This window comes from Copadichromis virginalis, linkage group LG18, assembly GCF_057382275.1.
Source record: "Copadichromis virginalis isolate Kocher_CV1m ecotype Utaka linkage group LG18, C_Virginalis_male_GT1.1, whole genome shotgun sequence".
NCBI lineage: Eukaryota > Metazoa > Chordata > Actinopteri > Cichliformes > Cichlidae > Copadichromis > Copadichromis virginalis.
In genome coordinates, this window is record NC_140635.1 from 14,571,909 (window position 1) to 14,599,225 (window position 27,317).

A 27,317-nucleotide genomic window follows, 5' to 3' on the forward strand; every position below is an offset into this window, starting at 1 on the left:
GTTTTTCTCTTTCTTTGCATTTTTCTTTTCCCATCATCCAAATTTATCTTACTTTCATTTCTCCAAAGATTTTTTTTTCAGAACTGTGCACTCTATTTTAGATATTTTTGTGTCTAATCTGGGCTTTTTGTGTAAACAATAGTTTGCACCTTGTTGCAAAGCATTTGTGTTTATATTCTTGAAGGTATTTCTTTTGATTTACCCTACAATAATAGTTTTGTTTCTAAATATGTTGAAAAAAGTATAATTTTATTTTTTGCTTAACAAAAGCTCGAGCTTTATTAGTGTAGCAGCTTCATCCAGGCATCATAAAAACATCATCGTGGTAACAAAGGTTCATACTTCAGCACAATGTGCCACCACAAAAAGGAGAATAACCAAAGGGGAAGTGAAAATACAAAATGCAGTGATAGATATTAAGGAAGAACTGGAAACAAAACACAACAAACCAAACAAAAAGAAAAACATCTGAATGCCTACTCCGTAAAGCAGGACATTATGTTACTACACTCAGGATGCACACAGCCCCCCCCCCCGGATCTGTCATAACATCATGAATTATAGCATTGGTAGCATCAGTCACCTCAGCTTCATTGGGTGAGACACAGGGTAACCATTCACTTGCACACATTTGCACCTACAGCCAATTTAGAATCACAAGATAAGCTAACATGCCATTGGGTACGTTACTTGTTGGCTTAAAAGCCAGAAAACCTGGAGAGACTCCACGCAGCCTTGCAGTGAACATGCAAACTCTACACAGAAAATTCATTATGAATTTAATATATGTGTACAAATAAATAGAAGCACATTTCCTGCCTTTGCCTCTTCAGAGCAATATTCTTAATTCGTAACAAATATATCACTGAGTGTGATAGTAGACAATTTTGGGCTGTGTAGAATATTGCTGAATGCCTTTATCCTGATAACATTGTTACAGTATTATGGTACTGTAGTACTGTGAGGAACTTTGTGATTCTGACCCTTACTTAATCATAAGGAAGATGTCAAAGGCAACACTATAAATCCATATGTACTGCATCAAAGCTTGTGAATTACTGTTTCTCTGGATCACTAATGCTGATTCATGAAACATGTTTAGCAAATTGTCTTACACATTTCATTCTTCCTATGGAGGGGAAGTGAATGGGACAGCTTTTTGCCGTGTCTGGAGTCTAACAGAAAGAGTGTGTGTTTGTGTGCTTTTGTGTATGTTGCCCTTCCTTCCTTCCTGTCCACCCACGTACCAGTAGCAAAATGTTGAAATGTGCCAATGTGAAACATGAGACTTTCTCAATGAAGGGGGGGAAACAAAGTCATGTCAGAGATATTAAGGTTGCCTCCTTTTCATGTTCAGGCACATAAGTCCTCTGCTTGCAATGCATGGACATTGTCTGCTGCTCTGAGACTGATTGGAGGAATGATGCTCCCAAGAATATCTCTAGCAGTCTTTGGCCTCTTCATCACAACATGCCAATGCTCAACAACAAATGGTACAGTATAAGCTCAAACATTTGATTTAACGATTTGTCATGACCAAGCCTTGAGAAACCCCACAATTGTTTGGGAAATATATTTATATATTAGGATGTTTATTGATTCAAACACGGCTTTCATTAAAGGCTTGTTTGAATCCATACTGGAATAAACTTTGTGCAACAGGCTGATCTTTTTTTTTAACTTTCCCCTTTGCAGATTCCCCGTTTTCACTCATGAACAAAGCCACTGGTTTTTGTTTGCTGAAAAGGGTTAGCCGCTGCCTTGACCTACGCTGGACGACTGATGACCGGCTTTATGTTACCACAACTAAAAAATGCCTGGGAGCTCAGGGCAAAAGTATAGGAAGTGAAGTGAGCCTGTATGACTGTGATGACAAGAGCGACCTGCAAAAGTGGGAATGCAGGAATGGAACTCTGCTTGCCCTCAAAAATAATAATTTATTCATTGAGATGAAAGCTGATGAAACAATTGCTCTCTCAAAAACAACAGGACCAAATAACCAGTTCACAATTACAGGGACCTCAAGCGGTGCTTGTACAAGAACATACAGAGGTATAGTATAAAACATATGCTTTTATGTGTAAGTGTGCATTTGTCTATAGCCACTTGACCCAACCTGAAGCCTTTTCTTTTCACCTCCAGAGTTATTTACCATTGAGGGAAATGCATTAGGAAAGATCTGCATGTTTCCCTTCCTTTACAAAGACCGGTGGTATGGAGACTGCACTACATTTGACTCCTCAACAAAGCGACCATGGTGTGCAGTTGAAACAAAATTTGAACGTGAACAGTGGGGATACTGCCCAACCACTTGTGAGTTTGTCAAATTTCAACATCACTGGAGTGAAAATGTAAGAATTATTTGAATTAATTTTTTTTCTGTCAAAATACAGCCACAGATCACTGGAGAAAAAATCTCATAACAGGAGCATATTACCAGCTGAACATACAGTCATCTCTGACTTGGGGACAAGCTGATACCAGCTGTAAACAGCAGGCTGCCTCCTTGGTCAGTATTGTGGAGCCCAGTGAGCAAGCTTTGATCTCAGGTGAGGTGCCACCTGGTGGATATTTGCCAGAGCTCAAACAGATGCAGCTTTTTGAATTTTAAATGAAATAATCAAGATTTTGGATTACAAATACTTTTGATGTTGCATGAACCTGCACTATATTTTAGTATTTATCTGTGTTATTCCTACCAACTGACTTTTGTAAAGCTGATATTTTAATTCAGGAAAGAAAAATAAGTGCTTTTCTTTTTTCGTCCCGCTGTCTCGTAAACACTTGAACACACAGCATTATTGGGAGCAGGGAGAAAAAAACTTTGGATTGGGTTAGTTTTGGACCCAGAACATGGTTGGCAGTGGACTGATGGCAAACCTTTCCGTTATCTGCGATGGGATTCTGGTAAGTCCTCCCTGCAAGGACGAAGTTCCTTTCAGCAATAATCCTCAAAACATCTGAGCGATCTGGAAATTAACTGAAAAGTTGCAGAAAATTACAGTGTTAAGCAAATATAATCTGTTAGCCTAACTCCTGTGACAACTAGACTCTTAGGGTAAAAGGTTTTTCAAGAATTCATGTACGTAAGAAGTACAACAGTCTAAACCTAAAAAAACCAACAACTAAATATTCATTCATGTCTCCAAGTTTCGGCTAATTATTACACATTTTTATCTTTTTAACAACTAATACAGTATTTTCATTTTCTATCCGTCTTTTGTTAGTTTTTCTAAATGCTAAATACTACCAATATTGTTACAAATTACTCAAAGATTTAAAGTACTCCTAAAATTCTTATTGTGCATGATTGGGTAATGTGTGAGTGTTAACCATCATCATTATTATCTTGATTTAGGGAATCCACTTCCTAATCCAGGACACAACTGTGCAATTCTTGACACTGCTGGAGAGCACTCTTGGCAAAGTTCATCCTGTACCAAGAAAATGGGCTACATCTGCTACAAAGATGGGGTCCCACCAGCACCTCCACAAAGTATATAAAAAAATTCGATTCTGTTTTACCGCGATTTGAATATTTCTCTAGATTGCAGTAGTTTCTTGGGGGACATCAGAAGTGAAGTTCTTATATATTTGTTCTTTTCATCATCAGTTGAACAAGGATTTTGCTCAACACCTTGGATTCCCTACAATGGCCACTGTTTTCATCTTCAGCGTAATGCTCAAACATGGTCTGGCGCTCAGAAAGCTTGTCGTGCAGAAGGCGGCGACTTAGCGACCGTCCGAAATGTGGAGGATCAAAGCTTTGTGATCTCTCAGCTTGGATACGGTATGTGGCAATCATATCTCCAAGAAATAATGTTAATATAAAACAGATTCCCAACAGCAAATATATTTCATACATTTGACAAGGTGCACATGTGCTGAGATTGAACACATCAGTTTCCAGTTTGTAATTCACTAATAGCATCATTAAACTCTTTATTGTTGTGGCAGGATATGGTAAACTTTAGGGATATTTTGTGGTTTAAAAAAAGTACACAGGCTAGGTCACAACATTTTTATTTGCATTTAATTTAAATCGTGTTTTTTTAAACTCTAACTAAACTGTCTATCTCACCTAAACCTAATCAAAATGTGTATTCCACCTAATCCAGTTTCTATTTACACCTACTGAGTTTATTCAAGTTTGTCTTTAATTAAAACCAAAATGTTTACTAATACATAAACAGCCAGTGATATATGAATAACAATATATGAATAACAGTTTCACTTTGTAATATCACTGAGAGAGTGCTGTATTCATCCCTATATCATAATTGTTTTTACTCTGGCAAATAATAAAAAAATACTGAATTTTGTATAAAAGACTAATTATTAAGAAAGCCTTAACAGATGAGAATGACATGCACACTTTACACATAATAACTGGCAGCATGACTGTACATTTAGGAGTGACAATAGAGATCATGTCATTCATTCAGCTCTAGCTTGCTGCGAGTCTATGTCAAATATTTCCACGCATGTGTGAGCTGTTGATTTTTTCATATGTTAAAGTACGATTTAGACAATGCCTGTCGCTCTTTACCAGTCTATGAACTGTACAAGTAATTTTCAGTGCAATGGGGAAATTTGAGCTTCTGGCTGATATTTGGTCCATTATTTTTCTGTAGCATCCACTGATGAGCTTTGGATTGGACTGAATGACATTAGGACAGAGGGACTGTTTGATTGGAGTGACCAGTCTCATGTGTCCTTCACCAGCTGGGAATATGGAAAACCAGGACTCTCCACTGATGGAGATGACTGTGTTCTCATCAGGGGAGAGGTAAGACCTTGTGCATATTTATTCATCTATATGTGTTTAGCTAGACAAATCATGCATGGAGGAAGCATAATCCACTACCCTTGATGTATTGATCTTCAAGAAAAAGTTTTGCAAGAAATATTAAACTGTATTTTTTGTGCTGTTTCTAGAGTACATGTTTTACAATACTGATATTTTACATATTTTTCTACCGTTTTAACTTAGTTGTGAGCTGCAGAATATTTTCTTCCGACATTTTTCTTCATAGTTTCCACACTGGTTTACAAAGTTGAATGTTATGAAATCAGTATCTTAGGTGTGGTAGACTGGTAAAGTAGATTCACTGTGAGAGAAAACACGACAAGACTCCTTTAGAATTAGAAGGCAATGCATTTACTTCTATAGCCATGTGTCATTCTTACGAAATATCTAAACTTTAAAACCTTTCATGATTTAAAGGTTTTGGGCAAGTTACAGGCTTTTTGGATGTGATAGTGTTTTACTGCAAATATAAGCACTTTGAGTGCTTAGCATTCTGAGAAATATACCAAAGAACCTTGGAGTAACTGTAATTACAGTGCTTTAAATATTTGAATTTTATTGATTCAGCAATCCAGCCCACAAATCTGCAAGTGTTTACAATGCTTTTGTTCTTGCAGAACGGGAACTGGGCAGATCGGTCATGTGATGAGCAACATGGCTTTATCTGTATGAAGCAAAGTTCCACTGAAAGCACTGGAAATGAACCAGATATAGACATCGGATGTAAAGCCGTGAGTAATAACAAAGCATGATTAAGGTTCAAATTTCACTTTGTGAAATCAGTAGTACATTCTAAAAAACAGATTAACAATAGATAAATGAAATTTTAATGTACTCCTCAGTTGTGATGTATTTACTCTCCTATAGGGATGGAAAAAACATGGCTCCTACTGCTACTTTGTAGGCACTGAGACAAAGACTTTCAGTCAAGCTAGTGAAGACTGCAAGAGTTCAAACTCATACTTAGCTGATGTTTCAAATGGGTAAGAAAACAACCAGTTCATCTTTGTTATAAATCACATAACGACTTCTTTGGGAAATCCACAAACATGCATGCAGATGCATGTGCTGCACGGTATATTAAAAATGACAAGAAATCCATGAATTGTATACATTTTTGCAGGGTGGATAATGCCTTCCTTGTCAGCTTGGTGGGGTTGAGACCAGAGAAACACTTTTGGATAGGGCTCTCAAATCAAAAGAATATTGATGTTTTTGAGTGGACCAACTCACCCACAGTAAGGTTCACTCACTGGAATAGTCAAATGCCAGGTATGGAAGCATCTGAATTTCTGTACTTAAATATCAGGAATAAACTGCAGCCCAATAAGTTGCACATGACTATTGCTTTCCTCAATGCCCCAAGGTTACCAGCATGGTTGTGTTGCCATGACAACTGGGGTTTTGGCTGGACTTTGGGACCTGCTTCCCTGCACCAACAAAGAAAAATATATCTGCAAGTACATGGCAGAGGGGATGGTTCCAACTGCTCCACCACCAACTGTAGCTCCTCCTAAATGTCCAGAGGGTTGGACTCGAGTGGGAACGAGAGCTATGTGCGCTAAGGTACAACCTTCGGTCAGCCTTGAGTGAACTCAAAGAAACTTTGTCTATTGTGGAGTATTTAGCACTGGCACTTTACAGCAATGCGATGTCAGCCAAAATATGCTATAAGTGTGAATGTGAGTGTAACTGGGTCTCTGTGTGTTAGTCCTATGATACACTAGCAACCTGTCAGTTTTAAGAATCTCTTCATTCATCACGATAGGGACTTGTTCTTCGTGTTTTGCATTCTATTTCTCCTTATTCCTCAGGACTCCATTCAGTGTTGTGCTCACAAAATTAAATTAAATTCAATTACCTTCAATTGCATGAACTATCTGCGGTTGAGAAATTTACAGAGTTGTTGTCTTGCGTTTGAAGTTTTTTACAGGTCCTCGCTCAGAAGAAAAGACTTGGTTTGAGGCCAGGGATTACTGCAGGGCCATTGGAGGAGATCTGCTTAGCATCCACAGTTCTGCTGAGCTACGACTGTTCAGGTACAGCATGACTTAGTCTACAATAACAACTACTGTTTATAATATCTTCTGTCAATTATTTTCCAGTCTAAATCATACAACCATTAGTTTATCCTAACATAAGATCAAACTCTAGACAATGATCATCTATGTGAAATAATCCTGTTTAAAAATATTCAGCATGCTGGCAAATATGTTTCACATTCACACAACACACCATGTTGGTGTTTTAACCTACTGAAAAAAAGCATTCATATAGTAGTACATTTCACACCTACTTATCTGACCTGTGTTCTATGCCAGCGGTCCCCAACCATTTTTGCGCTACGGACCGGTTTATGCCCGACAATATTTTCACGGACCGGCAAATACAACAAAATACAACTAGTACCGGTACCGAAAAAAAGAAGATTTATTCATAACACACGTGAAAAGACCCAGGAAAACTGAGTTAACGATAAAAACGATAACAAAATAACGCTGAAAACCATACATTTCACACCTGAGCCTCAACTCTCACGGACCGGTACCGGTCCGAGGCCCGGGGGTTGGGGACTGCTGTTCTATGCAGTAGCAAATTCAGATGCACCATATTTTCGACTTTCATCACCTGAAGTACCACATCTTGCCTGTAGGGTGAAAACATATGGACATGTTTTAGCGTCTCTGATGAGACTGACACCATCAGCTAACTGCAAATGTAGCTAAAATGTTTGTTTTAGTACTTTAGAAGACAGTGAGAGTGTCGTTTCCTTTTTTGTACAGCAGAGGTGGAAAAGCCTGGATTGGACTTCACATTCCTGAAACAACCACTGGTTATGCCTGGACTGATGGAAGCCCAGTAAGTTAATGGCATTCTGTTCTTGTTGTTCTTTTGTTTTTGGTCATTAAATCATTAAATGTTATTTTAATAAAATATTTACAATAACTCAACATAATATTGTTGTTTCTTATTGTTAACAGCTAGATTTCCAGCACTGGCAGGAAGGAGAACCAAACAATTTCAACAATGCAGAATCTTGTGCTGAGTTTGTGATACATAACTGGGATGAAGAAGGTTCCTGGAATGATTTGAACTGTGACAGTTACAATGACTGGTTGTGTCAGATCCGTGCAGGTATAGTTGACTGAATGCTGACCAGTCTCACTGCTGGAACATTTTTTAACTAACTTTCATATGCATGTTCTTTTCTGTCTTCAGGGGTGAAGAGATTATTGTTAATATTCACAATATTATGTAATCTCTTCTTGCCATGATTTCAGTGTATATGATTGGAGAAATTGTCACTATTGTTGAAACACATTTCGGACTAAAAATAATGACTGCATTACAGTATACCGCAGTGTAGACTACAGAGTGCCACCACATGTTTACTGTTGCTTTCCTTTCCTTTGAATAAAATGGACTTCTGTCTGTGTTCTTGCAGGAGTGACTCCAAAACTACCTTCGAATAATACTGTGGTGGGTAAGTTCACATGAATTAACCTTGAACATAACCTGGGTGAATAACACATATGCACTACAAAACCTGGATTGCGGATTTGCCCGAGTACAGCTTCATCCTTTTTGGTGGTTTTGCATTGTAGCTCAAACTTGCAATTTCCCAAAGCAGTCTGATAAATCATTTTCATTGTTACCTTTCAAATAAACAAACTTATACTATAAATTATAAACAGTATTTTTTATAGAGCATGAGACCAATATAGAAAAAAACTAAGGAGGAAAAAGAGAGGTTATATTTAAAGATAAGGACTGCTTAGTGACACCTCATAAACTGATTGCATGTAATCATCAGCATTTTTACATATTGGATTTGTATATGATGTGTTTTGATAATTTCTATCCATTTTCATATTGTGGTGCTCATGATCAGTGTTATGTAAATGTAGTATATTAATTTGCATTTAAGCATGTGATGCTTAGATTAAGCATCCACCTTTTTACCATCTTTAAAGGTCTAGTATAAGGACAATATACAGTATACTGTTAGTATAGCTGTGAAACATCTGCATACATCATGTTGAATTCAGTTTTGTAAATCCACAAAGTGATGAAGTGATCAAACCCTGCACATTAAGAAAATCTACTGGAGAACACATTAAAAATTATTTGGTGGCGGTGTGGAGGCAAAGTCACGCTCTACGATGTGGACAACTGAAAATGGTTATTTTAAAAAATGTTTTTTAACTACTTGTGTCCTACATAAAAGATTTAAGCAAAGTTCATTCATTAGGTTTAGATTTAGATTGGAATAACATTTGTGTTCTCATGTAATAATAATATTATTTTAGAATGACATTAATACAGGACAAGGTTCAGTTACCTTTGCATAAAAAATAGGTGGTAGAATTGAGTGAGTGTGTAATGAACTTGAATTAGTATTGAATTAGTACTTTTTTTAATTAAACAAATATATCTGTACTTCTACTTGGGTAAAGAATGCTTGTACTTTACTTGCTCCACCTCTGATAATGACATCACTGAAGAAATTAATGAATAAAAATAAATTTTAGTTGAAAAATATTTGGGATGATCTGAATATCAATGGGATAGATTTTACATTTTATACCTTTTTATTCATTGTGTACCTTCAGCCCTCTTCAAAAGTCTGATGTGGCCACCAGGTGTTTTAGTTGCTCTTTTTTAAGGTTGGGTCTCCTTGGACAAACGGATCTGACCAAAAGATACGGTAGAACACTGACAAGTCTATCAATGTATTTCTAAACTTTTACAGAATTCAATACCACTTCGGATGGTTGGCTGGAGCGGAGAGGGAATCAGTATTATATTAACAGAATGTCAATGCCCATGGAAGATGCTCGTCACTTCTGTCAGCAGAGGCACAGTGACCTAGTATCTATAACCAGTAAAGAGGAAAATGTTTTCTTATGGAAACAGGTAAATATCTATGTATTTAATTTGTACTTTTTTGTTTTGTTTTATTAATACATTAGAGCAGGCTGAAAACATTAGAATGTGACACACACTAGAGATAATTGTGCATATTTATGTGTGTGTCTACAGATATCCAGAAGCTATGGGCGTTATTATATAGGTTTGTCTGTGGATCTTGATGGGTCAGCTTGGTGAGTAATCATTAATGCCATAAGGGGAAAAGGGAGCTTTTAGGCCAACTCATGATCATTGATAAGAAGTGCATTTCCTATTAGATTTGTAATGAGGTACATTTCCTTTTTTTTACTGGTTAAGTTTCAGATATCAGTTCAAAAGACCTGTCATTTGATCTAAAGAAGATTTTTCTTTTTTAGCCATCAGTGAACTAAATCCATGTGGTCACATGTTTGTTTATTTATTATGGAATAGAAATAGTGACACCATAATACAAAAAAGTCTAACATCAAATGATGAATATTTTCATATGATACAATTAAAAATTTAACCATAATTCTCTACATTAAGGTGGATGGATGGTACTCCAGTGTCATTTCGAAGATGGGATGAAGATCAACCCAGCACTAGTGGCTTTGATCAAAACTGTGTTTTTATGTCTTATCACATGGGTGAGTAAAAATGCGCTGAACGCTTGAATTGAAAAATGATCAAATCTAGACACGATGTCTGGATTAAAATAATTGATTAATGGATTAGGATAATGTTCCTAATGAATTCTTTGTTGATCTTATAGGCTTCTGGAGGACTTCTAATTGTGGAAGAGAGCTTTCATTTATTTGCAAGCGAGGAAGGATGTTGCCAACCAACACCACTGCAGCCCCAACAGTTGCTCCAACAGGTGGCTGCCCAAAAAGATGGATGAAATTTGGCACAAAGGTCAGACTTTTAAACCTTTATTTCAGAGAAGTTTTTAAAATGACAACATTACAGCAGAGGCCCACCATCAAATTTTACATTGAGCCTTTATTTGGCTTCAAATGTCAAGTTGATTCTTTAAAATGTAATAAATAACTAAATAAAACACGAATGAAGGAGAATGAAGGAAGCAGAAAGAAGTTTGTCGAATGTGGAGTGGCATTAAAAAAAGTCAGCAAATTTTGACCCCTCCATCTGTGTACTTCATTCAGTACTAATTATAAATGAGATCATCTAAAATACACAGGTTTCAGTGGTGAAATGTTTCACCTAAGTCTTATCATAATAATAATTACATTTCTTTTCTGCAGTGTTACAACATCTTTAACGAAAGGCAGATCACCTGGGAATATGCACGGTCAAAATGCACTGAGGTGGGAGGCAATTTAGTCTCTATACCTACAAGAAGTGTGCAAGGTGAGTTCTAATTGTGTTTTATTCAGATTTGGATTTAAACTTTAACTCTTTCCCCCTTAAATACCTACTAGGTGTATCCCTCGTTTCTCTTTTCTGGACTCAATGGTTTCTGTTATATTTTAGGTCTGCTTCCAGAACAAAATTACTGGGTGTGCTTCTGAAGTTAGTGTGGTTGATCTCTGTCTGTACTTAGCGCTACATATTTCTAGGGCTAAGTTTGGAAAAACCTAAAGCCCATTCAAATGGTTGTCAAACCACATTTTTATTGGTGTATATTAAGGTTTCAAAACTCCTCATTAAGGGCACAGGGGAGGTCATTATGGAGGAAAGAGTTAAACATATCATACAGCTTATGAAGATGTGAATACTTTACCAAAAATGGAAAAGAAACCAGAAACCTACATTTAATATCTTGTGTCTGTATCTTCAATTTTCAGCATTTTTGATCACCAGAATGGTTCATACAGCATCTACAGACCTGTGGATTGGTTTGAATGCTATAAGCCAAGAGGGATTTTTCTGGACCGATGGGAAAAAAAGGCAATACACCAACTGGGGCTATTCTGTGAGTTCATTCAATCTCATACAGGTGTAATGTGAAGCTAATCCTTTGTACAACTATCAGTAGCTGTATTGTCATTTTACAGCTTGCTTTTGTATCATGATTTCACATTTTCAATTAAATTAAATTAAATTTCATTTATATAGCACCAAATCACAGCAGCAGTCGCCAATGCGCATTTCTTGTCGAGTTACAGATATATATTCAGTGATGCTATGATTTAATTGAACTACACAGAATTTAGTGTCAAGCTTTGACCAGCTTTTGAGTTTTCACTGACATTTTAAAGAAATATTTACACTAGCAAATTTTGATTTTAGAGACGTGAACAACCTTTTGGGATGGTGTATCCGAGATGGAATGAGGTAAACATAGTTTGAGCTATGCGTTGTGATTTGACAGGTAGGTGTGGTTAGAGATGTGTCCAGTGATGCTGGGCTTGGTCAGAGGTCAATGTCAAACTCCAACCAAAAGTTTTTCTTCTCCCAGGAATAGAAATGTTAATGAAATATTAATAATGATCATTTTGATTGCAGAGACTTCATCGTCATCCTGGCAGCTTTTATAAAAGATGGAATGAGGTAATGATTTTCCATATTAATTTAAGCATGTCACCACTGTTTGTATGCAACAAGTAATCTTAATTAATTGCGCATTTTAAAAAAATAGATTTTAAAATCATGTTCACTTACCATTCTTACCCAGGATGAATGTGTTGTAATGAATGGAAATCCTGTTTTTGGGATTGGTAAATGGACAACAAGGTCTTGCAATGACACCAATGGATATATATGTCAACAGAATCTTGGTGAGTTCATCTCTTTGGAGTAGACATTTTCAGAGGCTAAACATAGTTCATAAAATATTTTGTTCTCCTGCAGTCTCACCATTTAGGGGTAGTGTTAAGTAGCATTTGATCCAAATTCAAAAAGAGCTTCATTTCAAACATAAGCCTTAATTCTATTATTATATTTACATTTGAGCAAACAGGTGAAAATGTTATAGAGAGGTTGATGTAAACCCAGCTCTAACCCATAATGAGGTCGTTGGAGATCTGGTGGATGTTAAGAAGTTAAATTGTTGTTGTACAACTGCATTCCAGTGGTAGTTCACTCATATCAATGTGTTTGGCCTGCTATGGGGAACAAATTTGCAAATAATGCACAACAAAATAAATAAAAAGTCCTGTTGACAGTTATAATGTTTGCAGTGGTGCAAAAAATGTGAATTAATCTCATGTCTAATTTTATTTTTGCTCTTAACAGATCCAAACATTAAAGCACCACCTGAAACCATAGATTATAATATCTATGAGACTCTGGGAAATGACAGCATCAAGATTAATACTCAAAATCTGACCTGGGATGATGCCCAGAAACGTTGTAACGCTGAGAAAGCCAACTTGGCCAGCCTGCGAAATGACTGGACACAGGCATATGTTGAGTTACTGGCTATAAAACTCAATAGTCCTCTTTGGATTGGACTTAACAAACAGCAGGTACAAGGCTGCAACTATCCAAAATTACTATAAAAACTATAAAAAGTACTATAAAATGATTAAACATACAGGACACCTGAAAATAAGAGTTATACAGGGTTCTTGGTTATGTATGAAATAAGATGTGATAAAGTTATTAAATGACTTATTTTGGAAAATCATGACAAATGGCATATGACCCAAGATTGCTGACTTCTTAATAAAATCAAAATTTGTAATCTATATAACACATATTGGCAGAAGCAGTTTTAACAAGGTATGACAGACAGAAAACATCCCCCACAAAACTATTGATTTGACAACATCTGATCCATGTTTATTTTCAGACTGGAGGTTATTTTAAATATATTGATGGTTGGCATCTGAACAATGCCGGCTGGGCTGAATTTGAACCAAGCAGGGACAAACCTTGTGTGTATGTAGATGTGGATGGAAAATGGAGGACCGCTTTCTGCAATGTGACCATAAAAAGTGCCTGTATGCAGTCTACAGGTATGTTTTAACAAGTTAATGATTTTTCCTACATCTTTGGCATCTTGATTATACGTCTTAACGTCTATATTAGATATCACTAAATTGGCAACTGCTAGGTAACTGGCCAATGTCAAGCAATCTCTGCTTATTAATGTCTTTAGAAGGATGTAGTTAAAAGTAAGAGGCAGGATTTTCAGTGCTCTGTGTTCTGATCATGTGAGAGTAACGAGAACAGAACTTTGATGGCCTGTGAGTGTTTGAGACCCATTACTGTCCATTAAATAAGAGCTATTTCAGAGGGCCTTTTTTCCTTAGCTGGCTGTTGGTCAGCTCAAGTGTTCTTCTTTTATTATTTACATTAATTTACAGTAACAGACATCGCAGAACATTTTGATCCCAGGAGATAACCGTTTCACCAAGTCACAGTAAAACATTTTGTGATTCATTGAGCATTATTGCTTCTATTCTTCACAGAAGTGGCACCAACTGAGTCTACAATATTTCCTGGAAATTGTCCTGAAGATACAGATCTAGAGTACCAACAGAGCTACACATGGCTGCCGTATAGGGGTTATTGTTATTTGTTTATCCAAGATGAAATTGAATGGGCAGATGCAGCTAGCAGCTGTGTAAGGCATGGTAAGATACATGCTGAATAATTTTAGAATCACTATACAGTAAATATGTGGTGTTAAGATTAAGCCTAATATGTGTTTTCAACATTGTCACAACCAGTCGATTTTTGTTTTTAAGGTGGAGTGTTGGCTAGCATTGAAGATCCCTCCGAGCAAGAATTCATCAAAGGCTTTGTGACAAATTTCAAAGACAGACACAACTCTTTCTGGATTGGTCTGTTTAAAACTCATAAAGGTATGGCCACAATAAGTGTAATCTTTTAGTGTTTATAGAAAAACTATTTAATGAAACCATATTAACAATTTATTGACTTAATTGAAGAAACAAACTATAACCTCAAATCACCACTAAATCAGTACTATTTATCATGTCTTTCTTGTCAGCAACTGTGTAGCCACATTCAGTGGGGTATTGGTAAGTTAGCAAAGTGAAAAAAGGAATACATTTCTGTTTGTCTCTAGGGACATGGCTTTGGTTGGATAGAACTATTTTGGACTTCACTAACTGGGCTCCAGATGAGCCGGATTCTGATTTTGGAGCAATCCAAACCTCAGATGGGACTTGGAACTCGGGTCGCAGATGGCACGACAGACCATATATCTGTAAAACAGCCAAAGGTAAAATAATTGTGTCAATGTGAAGTAATTATATCCAATTATTTATTGAAGGAAAATGTTAACAAATGCACAACTATAATAATTTATAATTAATAATACTCATTACATGTGTTACTAAGCAGCTTGTTAGTACACCACACAGATGCCATCTACCATTGGATATCTTACATCTTACTTTACATTAATGCTAAAGTTTTATGGTTTACAGGAAAGAGAGAGCTAATAAACCTATATGTTTGCATTTTTACCATTTCTTTCTTTCTTTTCCTTTGTTTTTTTGCCACTAGTGATGCCTCAAACTTCAGGATCAAAAGATGGTAAGTTCTGTCTTTATATGGCTCTGTGTTGTTTAATTATATAACAATACTACTACTAATAATGTGAAAAATTTAGTGAAAATTTGTGAAAATTTAAATCATGTTTTAAAATCTGAACTTACTTGCTTAAACCTGCAGGATCTAATGGAGATCAAGCTCATCAAACTCGTGTCCACACTACTGTGGTAGTTGTACTGGTGATTACGATCACTTCCACACTGGTAGTCATTGCATTTTTCCTCTACAAGAAGTCTCCTGGTCCCTTCCCCACATTTGAAAATCCACTGTACTTCAATGGTGAACGATCGCAACCTGATGTGCTTGACACCAATAAACTAATAGAGAATGCAGAAAACCCTGAACCAGTTTTAACTTTGTGATTTTAGGTAGGGTCTATTAGGATATAAACTTTACTGTGTTCCAAACTGATGCATTACACTTTGATGATTTATTATTTGGTTGTTTACTATATGCAGTAAATACATGCAATTATTTAACAGTAAGTCACTAACTGTGAGTTTCAGTGGAGGTGGCAACCTCATTACAGACCAATTTAAGCTCTAGGATGTCTGTATGAATAGGATTATTATTTGATTTGTGTCAAGGATATCAACAATTATCAAACACTCAGGTGAAGAAACAACACTTAGACACTTGGAGAGATTTTTAACGTGCACGGGTGAGAGCTCAACAGAGAGACTCACACCGAGTCGCAGGCGTTTCCTTTATTTAACAAGCATAGCAGTTCCTGTTTTTCATGTTCGTGTGTGGGTGTTGTTTGTGAGTCAAATTCTGCAAAACTCAGCTTTGTGTGTTAATCTCATGTGGTCTTATCATATGGCTTATATGGCTTACAGTTTACTGTTTAGAAGCTGGGCTGCACAGTGTAAAATATGAACACTATTATTATGAAGCGAAGCATAAAAACATTTCCCCATAACAATTTGTTTTTCTTTATCCCTGTGATTGAATGTATATAATTATTACATGTGGTGCTTAGATCCACTAGTAGCTGTTCATTGCTTGTAGTCTTGAAATACATAAATGTACTGCCTGTTGGTATTGAATAAACATTAAACTTGGCAATAAACAATTAATGTGTATTTAGTATGTTTAGTTGCTATCTTTCTAGTTTTCAAAAGCAAAATTTGTGTTAGCGTTACCGTGTAATTTGTTTTTTCTCAGGCACACTTTGGACTAACAGATTTGATCTACATATGAAACAGCATGGTGTTGGTGATTAGTACTTAGTACCTCTTGCCTCTTGCAAGTAGTTCATGGGTGTAAAGTCAGGGCTTTCTGTGTGGTGTTCGCATGTGTCTGAGAGGTTTCCTCCCACAACCCAAAGGCATGCATGAAGTTAGGTTAACTGGTGATTCTAAACTGACAGTAGGTGTGAATGTTAGCATTGGATGACAGTGGGGTACAGATTGGACAGGTTATTGGAAAAACAGACAAACACACACACAATAAACTAATGCTTTTGTGCCTGACATTGAATAAGACCAAATGCAGACTAAATCCCAAATTTTGTGCCTAACCTGTCAAGTAAATTCGGATTTAAAATTACAGTCGAAAAACCTGCAAAAATAACTGTCTGTGTCACGGTCCTGGGTCTCCTGACCCAGCGTTTTTAGTTCTTTGTGATTTTCGTATTATTGTACTTGTGTGTGATTTTATTTTATGGCTTCTAGTTTTGATCCCTTGCCCTTCATGTCTCCCTGTGTGCCCCTCTGTGTATCTGTGAGCCCTCGTCTCTCCTTATGTTTTATTCCATGCTTCCCCTGCCCATTATGTCTAAGTTCTCCCCGTGCTCTCTCTTCCCCCTGTGTGCCCTCTATGTATTTATGAGCCCTCGTCCCCTTTCGTGTTTATTCCGTGTCTCCCCTGCCCGTTACGTTGGTGTTCTACTCGTGCTCTCTCTCCTCTGTACTTCCTGTTTCACCTCTCCCGTCAGTGTTCAGTTCACCCCGCCTGTCTCGTTATGATTATCAGTGTCACCTGTGTTCCCCGTGTGTTCCCACTCCCCTCGTTAACCCTCTGTGTATTTCTGTCTGCGTCTCCCTCTGTTCAGCGTGACGTCGTCCCTCATGTTGTGTGGATCTCCCTGTGTCTCTGCGTATGTTAGTTTTTCCCCAGTCTAGTTTTGTATCGCCTACCATCTTCTGTTACGCAATAAAGCTGCCTTTTGAGTTTATTCCCTCGTGCCTGTGAGTCCTGCATTTTGGGTCCTACTCCTGCCTGCCGCACAGCGTTCCATGACAGTACGACGTCACCAGTAATGGACCCAGCAACTCACAACCCCTCCGCTGAGCTCCGGGAGGATTTGATCTATACGGTGGAGTACCACTGTCAGGAGTGGGAGGCGCTGCCAGGAGACGAACACCGGGAGGTCGTAGCCGCCCGTCTACAGCGGATGGTGTCCGGACTCCCGTGGCTGTTCGGCGCGCTGCACCCCCACATCCGGGACTTCCTTGTTTCCACCGTAGGCGTCCGCCCGGAGCTGCCTCTCCAGTGTGAGGGGTCGGAGGACGTTCAGCCCGGTCCGCTGGAGGATTCGCGGCCCGGCTCATCTCCTCCCCCCTCTCGGCGAAAACGGCGCTCACGCCGCCGCCGCCCTAACGTTTCTGAGCAAACTCCGGTGGTGAGTGACACTAACTGTTTCTTCCATGCCACTTCCAAGTCGGACCAACTCGGACAATATTCTGCTCCTGAGTCCGCTGTTTTTCAGAAGCCGCCTGTAGCCCAGACACCAACTCCACCACCACCATTTTCGCCCGAAGCTCTGTTAGCCGCCCGGCCCGAAGCTCTGTCAGCCGCCCGGCCCGAAGCTCTGTCAGCCGCCCGGCCCGAAGCTCTGTCAGCCGCCCGGCCCGAAGCTCAGTCGCCACCTCCACCACATTCAGCCTCGCTTCCCATAGCACAGTCACATCCACAGCCTGACTTACTACAAACCTTATTTCAATCCTTAGCCCAGTCAATAGCTCAGTTGGTAGAGGAATCATCGGCCTTATCGACAGCTCAGTTAGCTCCCTCGCAGCCCTTCATAGCTCAGTTAGCTCCCTCGCAGCCACCCTCAGTGCAGTCTCCAGTGCAGTCTCCAGTGCAGTCTCCAGTGCAGTCTCCAGTGCAGTCTCCAGTGCAGTCTCCAGTGCAGTCTCCCACTCAACCACCAGCACCACAACCATCACTACCTCTAGTTCATTCCCCTGTGAAGTCATTAACTCCACCACCTACTCCACTCTCACCACCACCGTTACTACAGACATCAGTTCAGTCCCCTGTGCCAGTGCAGACGCCCTCAGTTCAGTTCCCCGTGCAGTTATCTACTTCACCACCATCAGTAGCTCAGCTCCCACTCTCATCCGCCCCCCCAGTAGCTCAGCTCGCACCTGAACCATTGGCCCAGTCCCCGATAGCAATACGGTCTTCTGTTCGGCTTAACATTCAGCCAGGGGTCCCAAACCTCTCTGGCTCTACATCAGCTCCTGCTGGAAGCTCGGATGAGCTCATCCAGGACTCCGTGGCTCCCACGCCGCCATCTGCCTCATCCGCTGGGGGTTCCAGTGAGCCCGGCCAGCACCTCCTCGTCCCCGCTGGAGGGTCCGAGAGGCCCGTTCAGCCTCCTGTCTCCGCTGGAGGGTCCGAGAGGCCCGTTCAGCCTCCTGTCTCCGCTGGAGGGTCCGAGGGGCCCGTTCAGCCTCCTGTCTCCGCTGGAGGGTCCGAGGGGCCCGTTCAGCCTCCTGTCTCCGCTGGAGGGTCCGAGGGGCCCGTTCAGCCTCCTGTCTCCGCTGGAGGGTCCGAGGGGCCCGTTCAGCCTCCTGTCTCCGCTGGAGGGTCCGAGGGGCCCGTTCAGCCTCCTGTCTCCGCTGGAGGGTCCGAGGGGCCCGTTCAGCCTCACGCCGCATCAGCTGGAGGGCCCGAGGAGCCTGTCCAGCCGCCATCTGCGACCGCTTCGTCATCGCCTGGGCCAGCCTCTGCAGCTCCGCCTGGTCCGGCCTCAGCCTCTGCAGCTCCGCCTGGTCCGGCCTCAGCCTCTGCAGCTCCGCCTGGTCCGGCCTCAGCCTCTGCAGCTCCGCCTGGCCCGGCCTCAGAGTCTTCGTCTGCTGCAGCCTCCTCAGAGTCTTCGTCTGCTGCAGCCTCCTCAGAGTCTTCGTCTGCTGCAGCCTCCTCAGAGTCTTCGTCTGCTGCAGCCTCCTCAGCCTGTGCTTCGCCTGGTCCTGTGCCCTCCGGGCCTCGGCCGGTGCGCCTGACACTGGAGAGCCGCCGCCGCTGCCTTCCGCGCGGCCGGCCCCCTGAACTGCACCGTCATCGCCTGAGTGGCCGCCGTCGCCTTCCGCACGGCCGGCCCCCGGACCAGCGCTGTCATCGTCGCCGCCGCCTCCCGCGCGGTCGGCCTCCTGAACTGCTCCGTCGTCTCCTTCGCCGCCGCCGTTGCCTTGCGCACGGCCGGCCTCCTGAACTGTTTTCACGTCTCCGCCGTTGCCTTGCGCACGGCCGGCCTCCTGAACTGTTTTCACGTCTCCGCCGTTGCCTTGCGCATGGTCGGCCCCCTGAACTGCTCTGTGTTTGAGTTATTTTCTTGGGCTCCGGTGTTTGCTGTGCTCTTCTTTTGTTTTCTGTTCCGAGCCCTCCGTCCTGGGCCCCCGCCGCCCGCCCTGGGTTGTTTTCTGTTTGGTTTTGTTTTTCTGTGTTTGGGCTGTCTGGAGCCAGCCCTTGAGGGGGGGGTACTGTCACGGTCCTGGGTCTCCTGACCCAGCGTTTTTAGTTCTTTGTGATTTTCGTATTATTGTACTTGTGTGTGATTTTATTTTATGGCTTCTAGTTTTGATCCCTTGCCCTTCATGTCTCCCTGTGTGCCCCTCTGTGTATCTGTGAGCCCTCGTCTCTCCTTATGTTTTATTCCATGCTTCCCCTGCCCATTATGTCTAAGTTCTCCCCGTGCTCTCTCTTCCCCCTGTGTGCCCTCTATGTATTTATGAGCCCTCGTCCCCTTTCGTGTTTATTCCGTGTCTCCCCTGCCCGTTACGTTGGTGTTCTACTCGTGCTCTCTCTCCTCTGTACTTCCTGTTTCACCTCTCCCGTCAGTGTTCAGTTCACCCCGCCTGTCTCGTTATGATTATCAGTGTCACCTGTGTTCCCCGTGTGTTCCCACTCCCCTCGTTAACCCTCTGTGTATTTCTGTCTGCGTCTCCCTCTGTTCAGCGTGACGTCGTCCCTCATGTTGTGTGGATCTCCCTGTGTCTCTGCGTATGTTAGTTTTTCCCCAGTCTAGTTTTGTATCGCCTACCATCTTCTGTTACGCAATAAAGCTGCCTTTTGAGTTTATTCCCTCGTGCCTGTGAGTCCTGCATTTTGGGTCCTACTCCTGCCTGCCGCACAGCGTTCCATGACAGTCTGTGCCTTTCAGTCATTGTAGAACATCTGACTAATATTGTTCGTTAATGCCGCTTTCATATACCTGTTCCGAGTAGTACGCTGCGCACGCATGCAGCGATACAGCGCGAAGGTGAGACCCCCCCCCCAGTGTTACCAACTTAGCGACTTTTTTTCTAAAAAGCGACTAGCGACAAATCTGGTGACTTTTTCTGGTGTTATTGGAGACTTATTTATGACGACGCAGGGTTGGAATTGTGACATTAAAAAAAACAATAATTGCTAATAGAAATTTAATTTGTAGTTCTAAATAAACTCTAAATGCATTTAGGATGTCTTTTACTCACTTTATGTCTCTTCCACGATGTTATTTCTCTCTCCAACAACGTAGGTTACAATTACATTAGCATAACCAAGTATGCAAATTAGGCGATGACATCATTTAGCGACTTCTAGCGACTTTTAGGACAACCAATAGTGATTTTCCTACCCCCCCCCCCCCCCCCCCCCCCCCGCCCCGGGTGTGGAGTTGCTTACATGTAATGTCTGCTCAGTTACGTAGTAAAACAAAGCTTGCTAGTAATCACGAATCGAATCCAGAGTCATTGCTGAACATCAAACATGGTGTCAGAAGTTGTGGTTTGGTCGTGTGCTACAGCCCTGCTGACAGAGTGGTAAGGCCAAAGTTTTCTCAGCACTTTGCAGATGAAGCAAGCAAGTAACCAGCTAGCGTTGCTCGGCTATCGCAGGAAAGGCTATCCGGTTGTTCAGTCTGACGTCACTAGCCGTGTCTGGGTCTAAACTCCGCAGGTCCATATATCAAACGATCATATGGCATTACTGAGAGTTGAAAAACTGTCTAAAGTCTTTCATCTTTAATAAAATGATCAGCGTTCTGCTCAGGTGTAACAATTGAGTTTAACATCCAGGCATCCATGAAAACGGAATTTATGACATTTAAAGGAGTTAGAAGTTAGCAGGGAGTTAGCTCGCTAGCTTCTATCTAAATACAATATAGCATGTCCTGACTGCGGGGTTTTGGAAACAAATTAAAACGTACAGCTCTGTTATCACTTCCAGCATAAATGAAGACAGAAAACTAAACAGCAGTGACGTTTGTAGGGTTACTGAAGTTGGGCTAGCTGGTATATAATGATGTGCTGCGTGACCGCTAGCGACACAGCTACGTTAGCATAATATAAACAAGCTAACTTTTTTTCCACTCGATAAAAGTTACCGTGAGTGTTCTCGGTGGTCAGGAACAAATGTAATCGCATGGCAGGATGCTGTAAAAGGACCAAACTTCAGCCAGGAGAACAACTGAGATAATCCATCCACAATACGAGGTTAGTCATTCATATACTGCTGCATGGGCTGGGCTGTAGTTACATCCTAAGGTTTTAAAAACTGAGCTTAAATAAATGATTAGCGGTAATAAAAGCCGAGAGAGGTCAACAGTGATCACTGACTGTTTTAGGAGCTTTTTGAGATCAAATAGAAGAAAATACATAACATTAAACATGTTAACAACACAAAAGCCATATTAAACGCAGACTACTTTAGACCCGGAAGTAGGATCCGTCGCGTCATCACTGAACAACCGGATTAAGCATCAATGACCATGTCAGACGGATTCCGTAGACCAGAACCATTGGTGTTCAGTGGAAACATCGCCGAGAAGTGGCGTGTTTTCGAGCAGGAATACGACATATTCATAGCATAAGGATGCTCGAACTAGAGCGTTCATCCTGCTAAACCTGGCCAGCTCTGAAGCCATCGAGCGGGAGCGCGCCTTCGTTTATGCACCCGCTGTGCACGCGGGGGAAGGAGAACAAGGACAATTGGTGAGAGAAGCAGAATCGAGAGAAGACCCGGAATGTCTCAAGCGCAAATTTCTCAAGCGCAAATTTCGGAAACTGTGCAAAAAGAGACAAATGCCCAGCATAATAATTTCAACATGTTGTCGCTTCTTGGCCAGGACTCCCTTGAAAAAGAGGTTCTTAATCTCAATGGGACTTTTCCTGGTTAAATAAAGGTTAATAATAATAAATATGGCCAGCAATGCCATAAGTGCCAAAAATGGAATCACTTCCAGAAATACTGCAAGTCATCACACACACGGCAATTCAAAAAGAGACCCATTAACCACACTGAGATGCAAGCGCCTAGCAGCGATGAGGAAATGTTCTATGTGATTGGAATTAATATAGACACTATAAATCCCTGCTTTCCATACAAGAATGAAATTTTCACCACAGTGTATATTAATGGAAAACCCATAGAGCTCAAGGTGGACACTGGCGCCAAATGTAATGTCATGCCAGCTGACCTTTTTGAACATCTGAGACAAGATGAAAAACTCCTGCCATCACAGAAAACTAAACTGGTGGCATATGGAGGTGAGGAAATCAAACCGCTGGCACAGCAACACTCTCATGCCACTCTGCAGGCAAGGAATACCCTCTGCAGTTCTTCGTAGTGAAATGGGACGTACAACCCCTACTTGGCTTACCAGGCTCACTCCGCTTACAATTAATCACATTGAACAAAGAAGTCCACCATGTAGCCATGGATGTGGAAAGCACCTTTTCAGAAAAGATCTTCTTAGAGTATTCAGATCTCTTCGAAGATAAACTTAGTAAGCTTCTGGTTACCTATTCCATGAAAATAGACCGAGAAGTCACACCAGTAGTAAAGCCTGCACGTAAAATACCAGTTCCAATGCAAGACAAGGTTAAAGCAGAATTAACCCGCATGGTCAAGTTGGGTGTGATCACCCCTGTCACCGAGCCAACAGAATGGGTGTTGTCTATGGTGGCAACCCACCAAAAAAAATTCAGATGACATCAGACTCTGCATCGATCCAAGAGATCTAAACAAAGCGCTGAAATGCCCGCATCACCCTATGCATACTATAGAGGAGGTAGCCGCCCAAATGGCTAACTCCAAAGTCTTTTCTGTCCCGGATGCAAAATGCTCCTTTTGGCAGGTAATGCTTGAACACAAATCATCCATGCTCATGACTTTAAGCTCTCCATTTGGCAGATTCCGCTTTCTCAGAATGCCGTATGGAATAAACTCAGCCAGCGAAGTGTTCCAGCGTGCAATGGAGCAGATCTTTGCTGGATACCCCTGTGCTGTCATCGTCGACGACATAATCATCGGCGGAAGAGATATGAAAGAGCATGAACAGAATCTCAGAAAGGTACTTGACTGTGCAAGGGAAGTCAAGCTGAGACTCAACCCCCTAAAGTGCAAATTCCTTCTCAAAGAAGTCTGTTATGTTGGTCATGTCTTCACAAGCAAGGGCTTAAAGCCTGACCCAGCAAAGACTAAAGCAATTAAGGAGATGCTCACACCTGAAAATGTCACAGGTCTCCAACGCTTCTTAGGGATGATTAATTACCTAGGAATGTTCATTCCTAATTTCAGTGAGCTCTCAGCCCCACTTCGGGAGCTAACGTGAAAAGACATTCAGTGGTGCTGGCTGAAGCAGCATCAGGATGCATTCGATGCTTTAAAACAGAGCCTAACCAGTCCACCCACTCTCAGCTACTACAACGTCCAGAAACCCGTCACGCTAACGTGTGATGCCTCGGAGTATGGACTCGGGGCTGCATGCCTCCAGGAAGGCGCCCCAATCGCCTACTCCTCTCGTACTCTGACACAGACCGAAATGCGCTATGCGCAGATCGAGAAGGAACTTCTTGCAGTTGTATTTGCATGTTCCAAGTTCAATGATTACATCTATGGAAAGCAAATCCAAATCGAAACCGATCACCAGCCGTTAGTCACTATCCTGAACAAGCCCATACACTCAGCTCCAGCCAAACTGCAGCGCATGATGCTCAGACTGCTCAGACTGATGCTCAGACTTTCATACTGCATGTATGAAAGTACAACTTTCAGATGGTGTACAAAAAAGGCTCACAGATGTACCTCGCCGACACTTTGTCCCGTGCTCCCACAACCTTGACAGGTCAGCACAGTGATGAAACAGCAGACTACGAGATCATGTCGATCCAACAAATCTCTTCTTCTAGGCTGACCCAGCTGAAGGAACACACTGCCTCTGATCCAGAGCTACAGAAACTGAGAAATGTCACAATGAGTGGCCTTGCAGACAAACTCAGCTGCCCACAGAAATTCGTCAATACCACCCATATCGAGATGAACTCACCCTAGAAGATGGCATTGTCATGAAAGGCCCGAAGACAGTGATCCCAAAGTCTTTGCAAAAGGGCCCGTGGTATCGTGTTTTGGCCCACAATGACTGAAGATATAGAGCAAGAAACAACTGTGTGTCCAGTGTGCAACAGCACCAGGCCACATCAACAGAAGGAGCCACTCAAGCTACATCCAGTGCCGGAGTTACCCTGGTCAACCGTCGCCACTGACATCTTTGAGTGGAATGGTCAACATCACCTGGTTGTAGTTGACTCTTACTCAGGTTGGTTCGAGGTAGGGCTGGGCCATATTATACCGTTCACGGTAATACCGCTACAATGTTAGGCAACGATAAGAAAATGAAATATCGCAATAGAATATGGGTAAAACGCGCATGTGCAGTGCCTTTGTTTTCATACGCACATGGCCAAACAAGCATGGCGGCAACGGAGAATGAGAAGGGAGAAAGCAGATCGTTGAGTGAAGCGGATGAACCAGCATTAGTTTGTAAAAATGGTGCCACTTCAGTGATGTGGAACTGGTTTGGTGTTTCCCCGTCAGATACACTACAAAGCAAATTTTTTGTAGAACATGCAAGCGGGCCGTCATTATTGCCGTATTTGTTGGACTAAGGCGCTCATAAATCTGGGAGTAATCTGGGTCCTAAACTCAGTCCACTTAAAGTCAAACCAACACTGCAGCATCACTGATTAGGTGGAAACTAACAAGCTAACTTCCTGCTAACTTCGAACTCCATTAAATTTAATAAATTCTGTTTTCATGGATGCCTGGATGTTAAACTTAATTGTTACACCTGGTGAAGCAGCAACGGTGATCCTTTTATTAAAGATGAAAGAATTTAGGCAGATTTTAAGTCTAAGTGATGCCGCAGTGTTTGTTTGACTTTGGGACCTTAAGCAGAGTTTGAACTCTGTTTACTCCGCAAAGCTTCTGACAACGGTAGCCATAATGCTCCGACAATCCATCAAGCGGTGCAGCTTCGTAGCTCACCAAAGTTGTACTAAAACATTTTTTGAGAGATTTTTGAGCACCGTGTACCACACAAAATCAGTTCGAGGTCAGTAAGCACAACCAGAATTGATACATACGGTGTGTAACCGATGTGTTCCTGCGTTGTGTCTGACAAAGAAAGGTAAAAGAAAGAAAGACCTCCAAGTAAATAACTTGCCTGCTCCAGCTCCTATGACCAAATACAACAGTGGGGGAGAGGGTTAGCTCAACCCATCACAACTTCCAAGCTAGCCAGAATTATATATTAATGCTAGTGTTAACGGCGCCTAAAACACATTTATGACACACACATACTACACATTTATAGCATCTAACAAAAACAGGCACAATGATGACAATAATTGAACTAAAATCACAATCAGAAGCATCAGGGTGGATAAATATACATTATATGATCGCTTTACAGTGTTGGGAAAGAAATTACACCAACCTCTCCCACGGGGGAATTGTAGAAAACGGGAGAGGCCAAAGGGGTACACTGGGGGTGTCTAAATTCATGGAATGCATCCTCCTGAGGCCGCATTTGTAGGCCGATTACATCACAGTGACGCGACAAAGGCTGTCCAAATTCGTAGACTCCTCTAAATGCAGCCAACAAATGTATCTGTCACGGTTTGCCGCTGCAAGCCGTGTGGAGTTGGAGAAAGGACCCAAAAGGCGGCAGCTCTGGTGCAGGTGAGTATTTATTTACAGGAGTGGGTACAAACAGCAATGGTGGGTGAACATGAAACCGGAAACCTAAACTGGGTAAAACTAGCAAAACAAGCCAGAAACGAAGATGCAGGGAGGTCCGAGGAAATACATACGGAGAGACGCAGGGAGACGAGGGGAAACAACACAGACAAACCAGCAACTACTATGACAGAAGACACAACTTAAATACACTCAGAGAACACAGGGAGATTACACACGGAGATTACACACAGGTGGGGAACACAGCTGGGAGTGATTAACGTGACGAGACTAGGGAGGCAAACTGAAAACACTCACATAGGACGCAGACCTTCACAATAAAACAGGAAACACATACACGCAATGACATAACACACCAACTTAACACAGACTGGGGGACACAGAACATAGGAACATGAACCATGAAACAGAAGAGTACAAACACCCAAGGTAACCAAAACCACAGAATACTAATAAACTAAACATAAACACGGAGTCACAGACTCCGGACCATGACAGTATCCTCCTTTTCCTTTTCCATCATTTGAAGGATGGGTCGTGTATATCCTTCATGGCTCACCATGTCCCAGAATTCATAGCAAGGCCCAGCCAATTCCAGTTTTCAACAATGGCGGCCGCTACTAAGCTTTTAATATTACTCTTATTACTCTTTCCAGGTCACAAAACAAACTTTTAGCATATTTTCAGGCGAGAATGTAGCTGTGTAAACTTCAAATATCTGCTTGGTTTATCAAGCTCTCACATATTTGCAAAAGTGCTCCGACGTATTCGGAGACGTCCGTTATCCACCAGCTTGATAGCTAGCCAGGAGCTCGAGGGTTACTAGAGCCGCTGAGAATGGCACAACTCCAGGCACGTCATTTTCAGATCA

At 41.5% G+C, this 27,317-nt stretch overlaps 1 protein-coding gene across 4 annotated transcripts; it reads left to right on the plus strand.

The window, feature by feature from the left end:
• Positions 1–1,318: 1,318 nt before the first annotated feature.
• LOC146687490 (macrophage mannose receptor 1-like) lies at positions 1,319–16,271 on the plus strand. 4 transcript variants are annotated; one of them, XM_085438723.1, is made up of 32 exons: positions 1,319–1,493; positions 1,696–2,052; positions 2,143–2,313; positions 2,394–2,549; positions 2,797–2,907; positions 3,359–3,496; positions 3,614–3,790; positions 4,635–4,789; positions 5,428–5,541; positions 5,678–5,793; positions 5,934–6,082; positions 6,177–6,376; positions 6,734–6,849; positions 7,594–7,669; positions 7,792–7,945; positions 8,256–8,294; positions 9,564–9,727; positions 9,854–9,915; positions 10,250–10,350; positions 10,476–10,618; positions 10,969–11,074; positions 11,512–11,639; positions 11,957–12,001; positions 12,173–12,217; positions 12,342–12,444; positions 12,902–13,134; positions 13,461–13,626; positions 14,083–14,247; positions 14,362–14,478; positions 14,706–14,861; positions 15,149–15,178; positions 15,317–16,271. In XM_085438723.1, the coding sequence occupies exons 1-32, from the start codon at positions 1,319–1,321 to the stop codon at positions 15,556–15,558; spliced, it is 4,410 nt and encodes a 1,469-aa protein (XP_085294849.1). In that variant the 3' UTR covers positions 15,559–16,271. The 4 variants fall into 4 exon arrangements, with proteins under 4 accessions (XP_085294849.1, XP_085294850.1, XP_085294851.1 ...); XM_085438724.1 differs by having other exon boundaries at positions 1,354–1,493; positions 7,597–7,669; XM_085438725.1 differs by lacking the exon at positions 11,957–12,001 and having other exon boundaries at positions 1,354–1,493.
• The last annotated feature ends 11,046 nt before the right edge of the window (positions 16,272–27,317 follow it).

What these genes read in the sequence shown, in the direction of transcription:
- LOC146687490 (XM_085438723.1), top strand. Translation starts at nt 1,319, where the DNA reads ATGTCAGAGATATTAAGGTTGCCTCCTTTTCATGTTCAGGCACATAAG. An exon ending in CCCACCAGCACCTCCACAAA is followed by an intron (nt 3,497 to 3,613) that starts GTATATAAAAAA and finishes TTTCATCATCAG; the next exon opens with TTGAACAAGGATTTTGCTCA. An exon ending in GCTGAGCTACGACTGTTCAG is followed by an intron (nt 6,850 to 7,593) that starts GTACAGCATGAC and finishes TTTTTTGTACAG; the next exon opens with CAGAGGTGGAAAAGCCTGGA.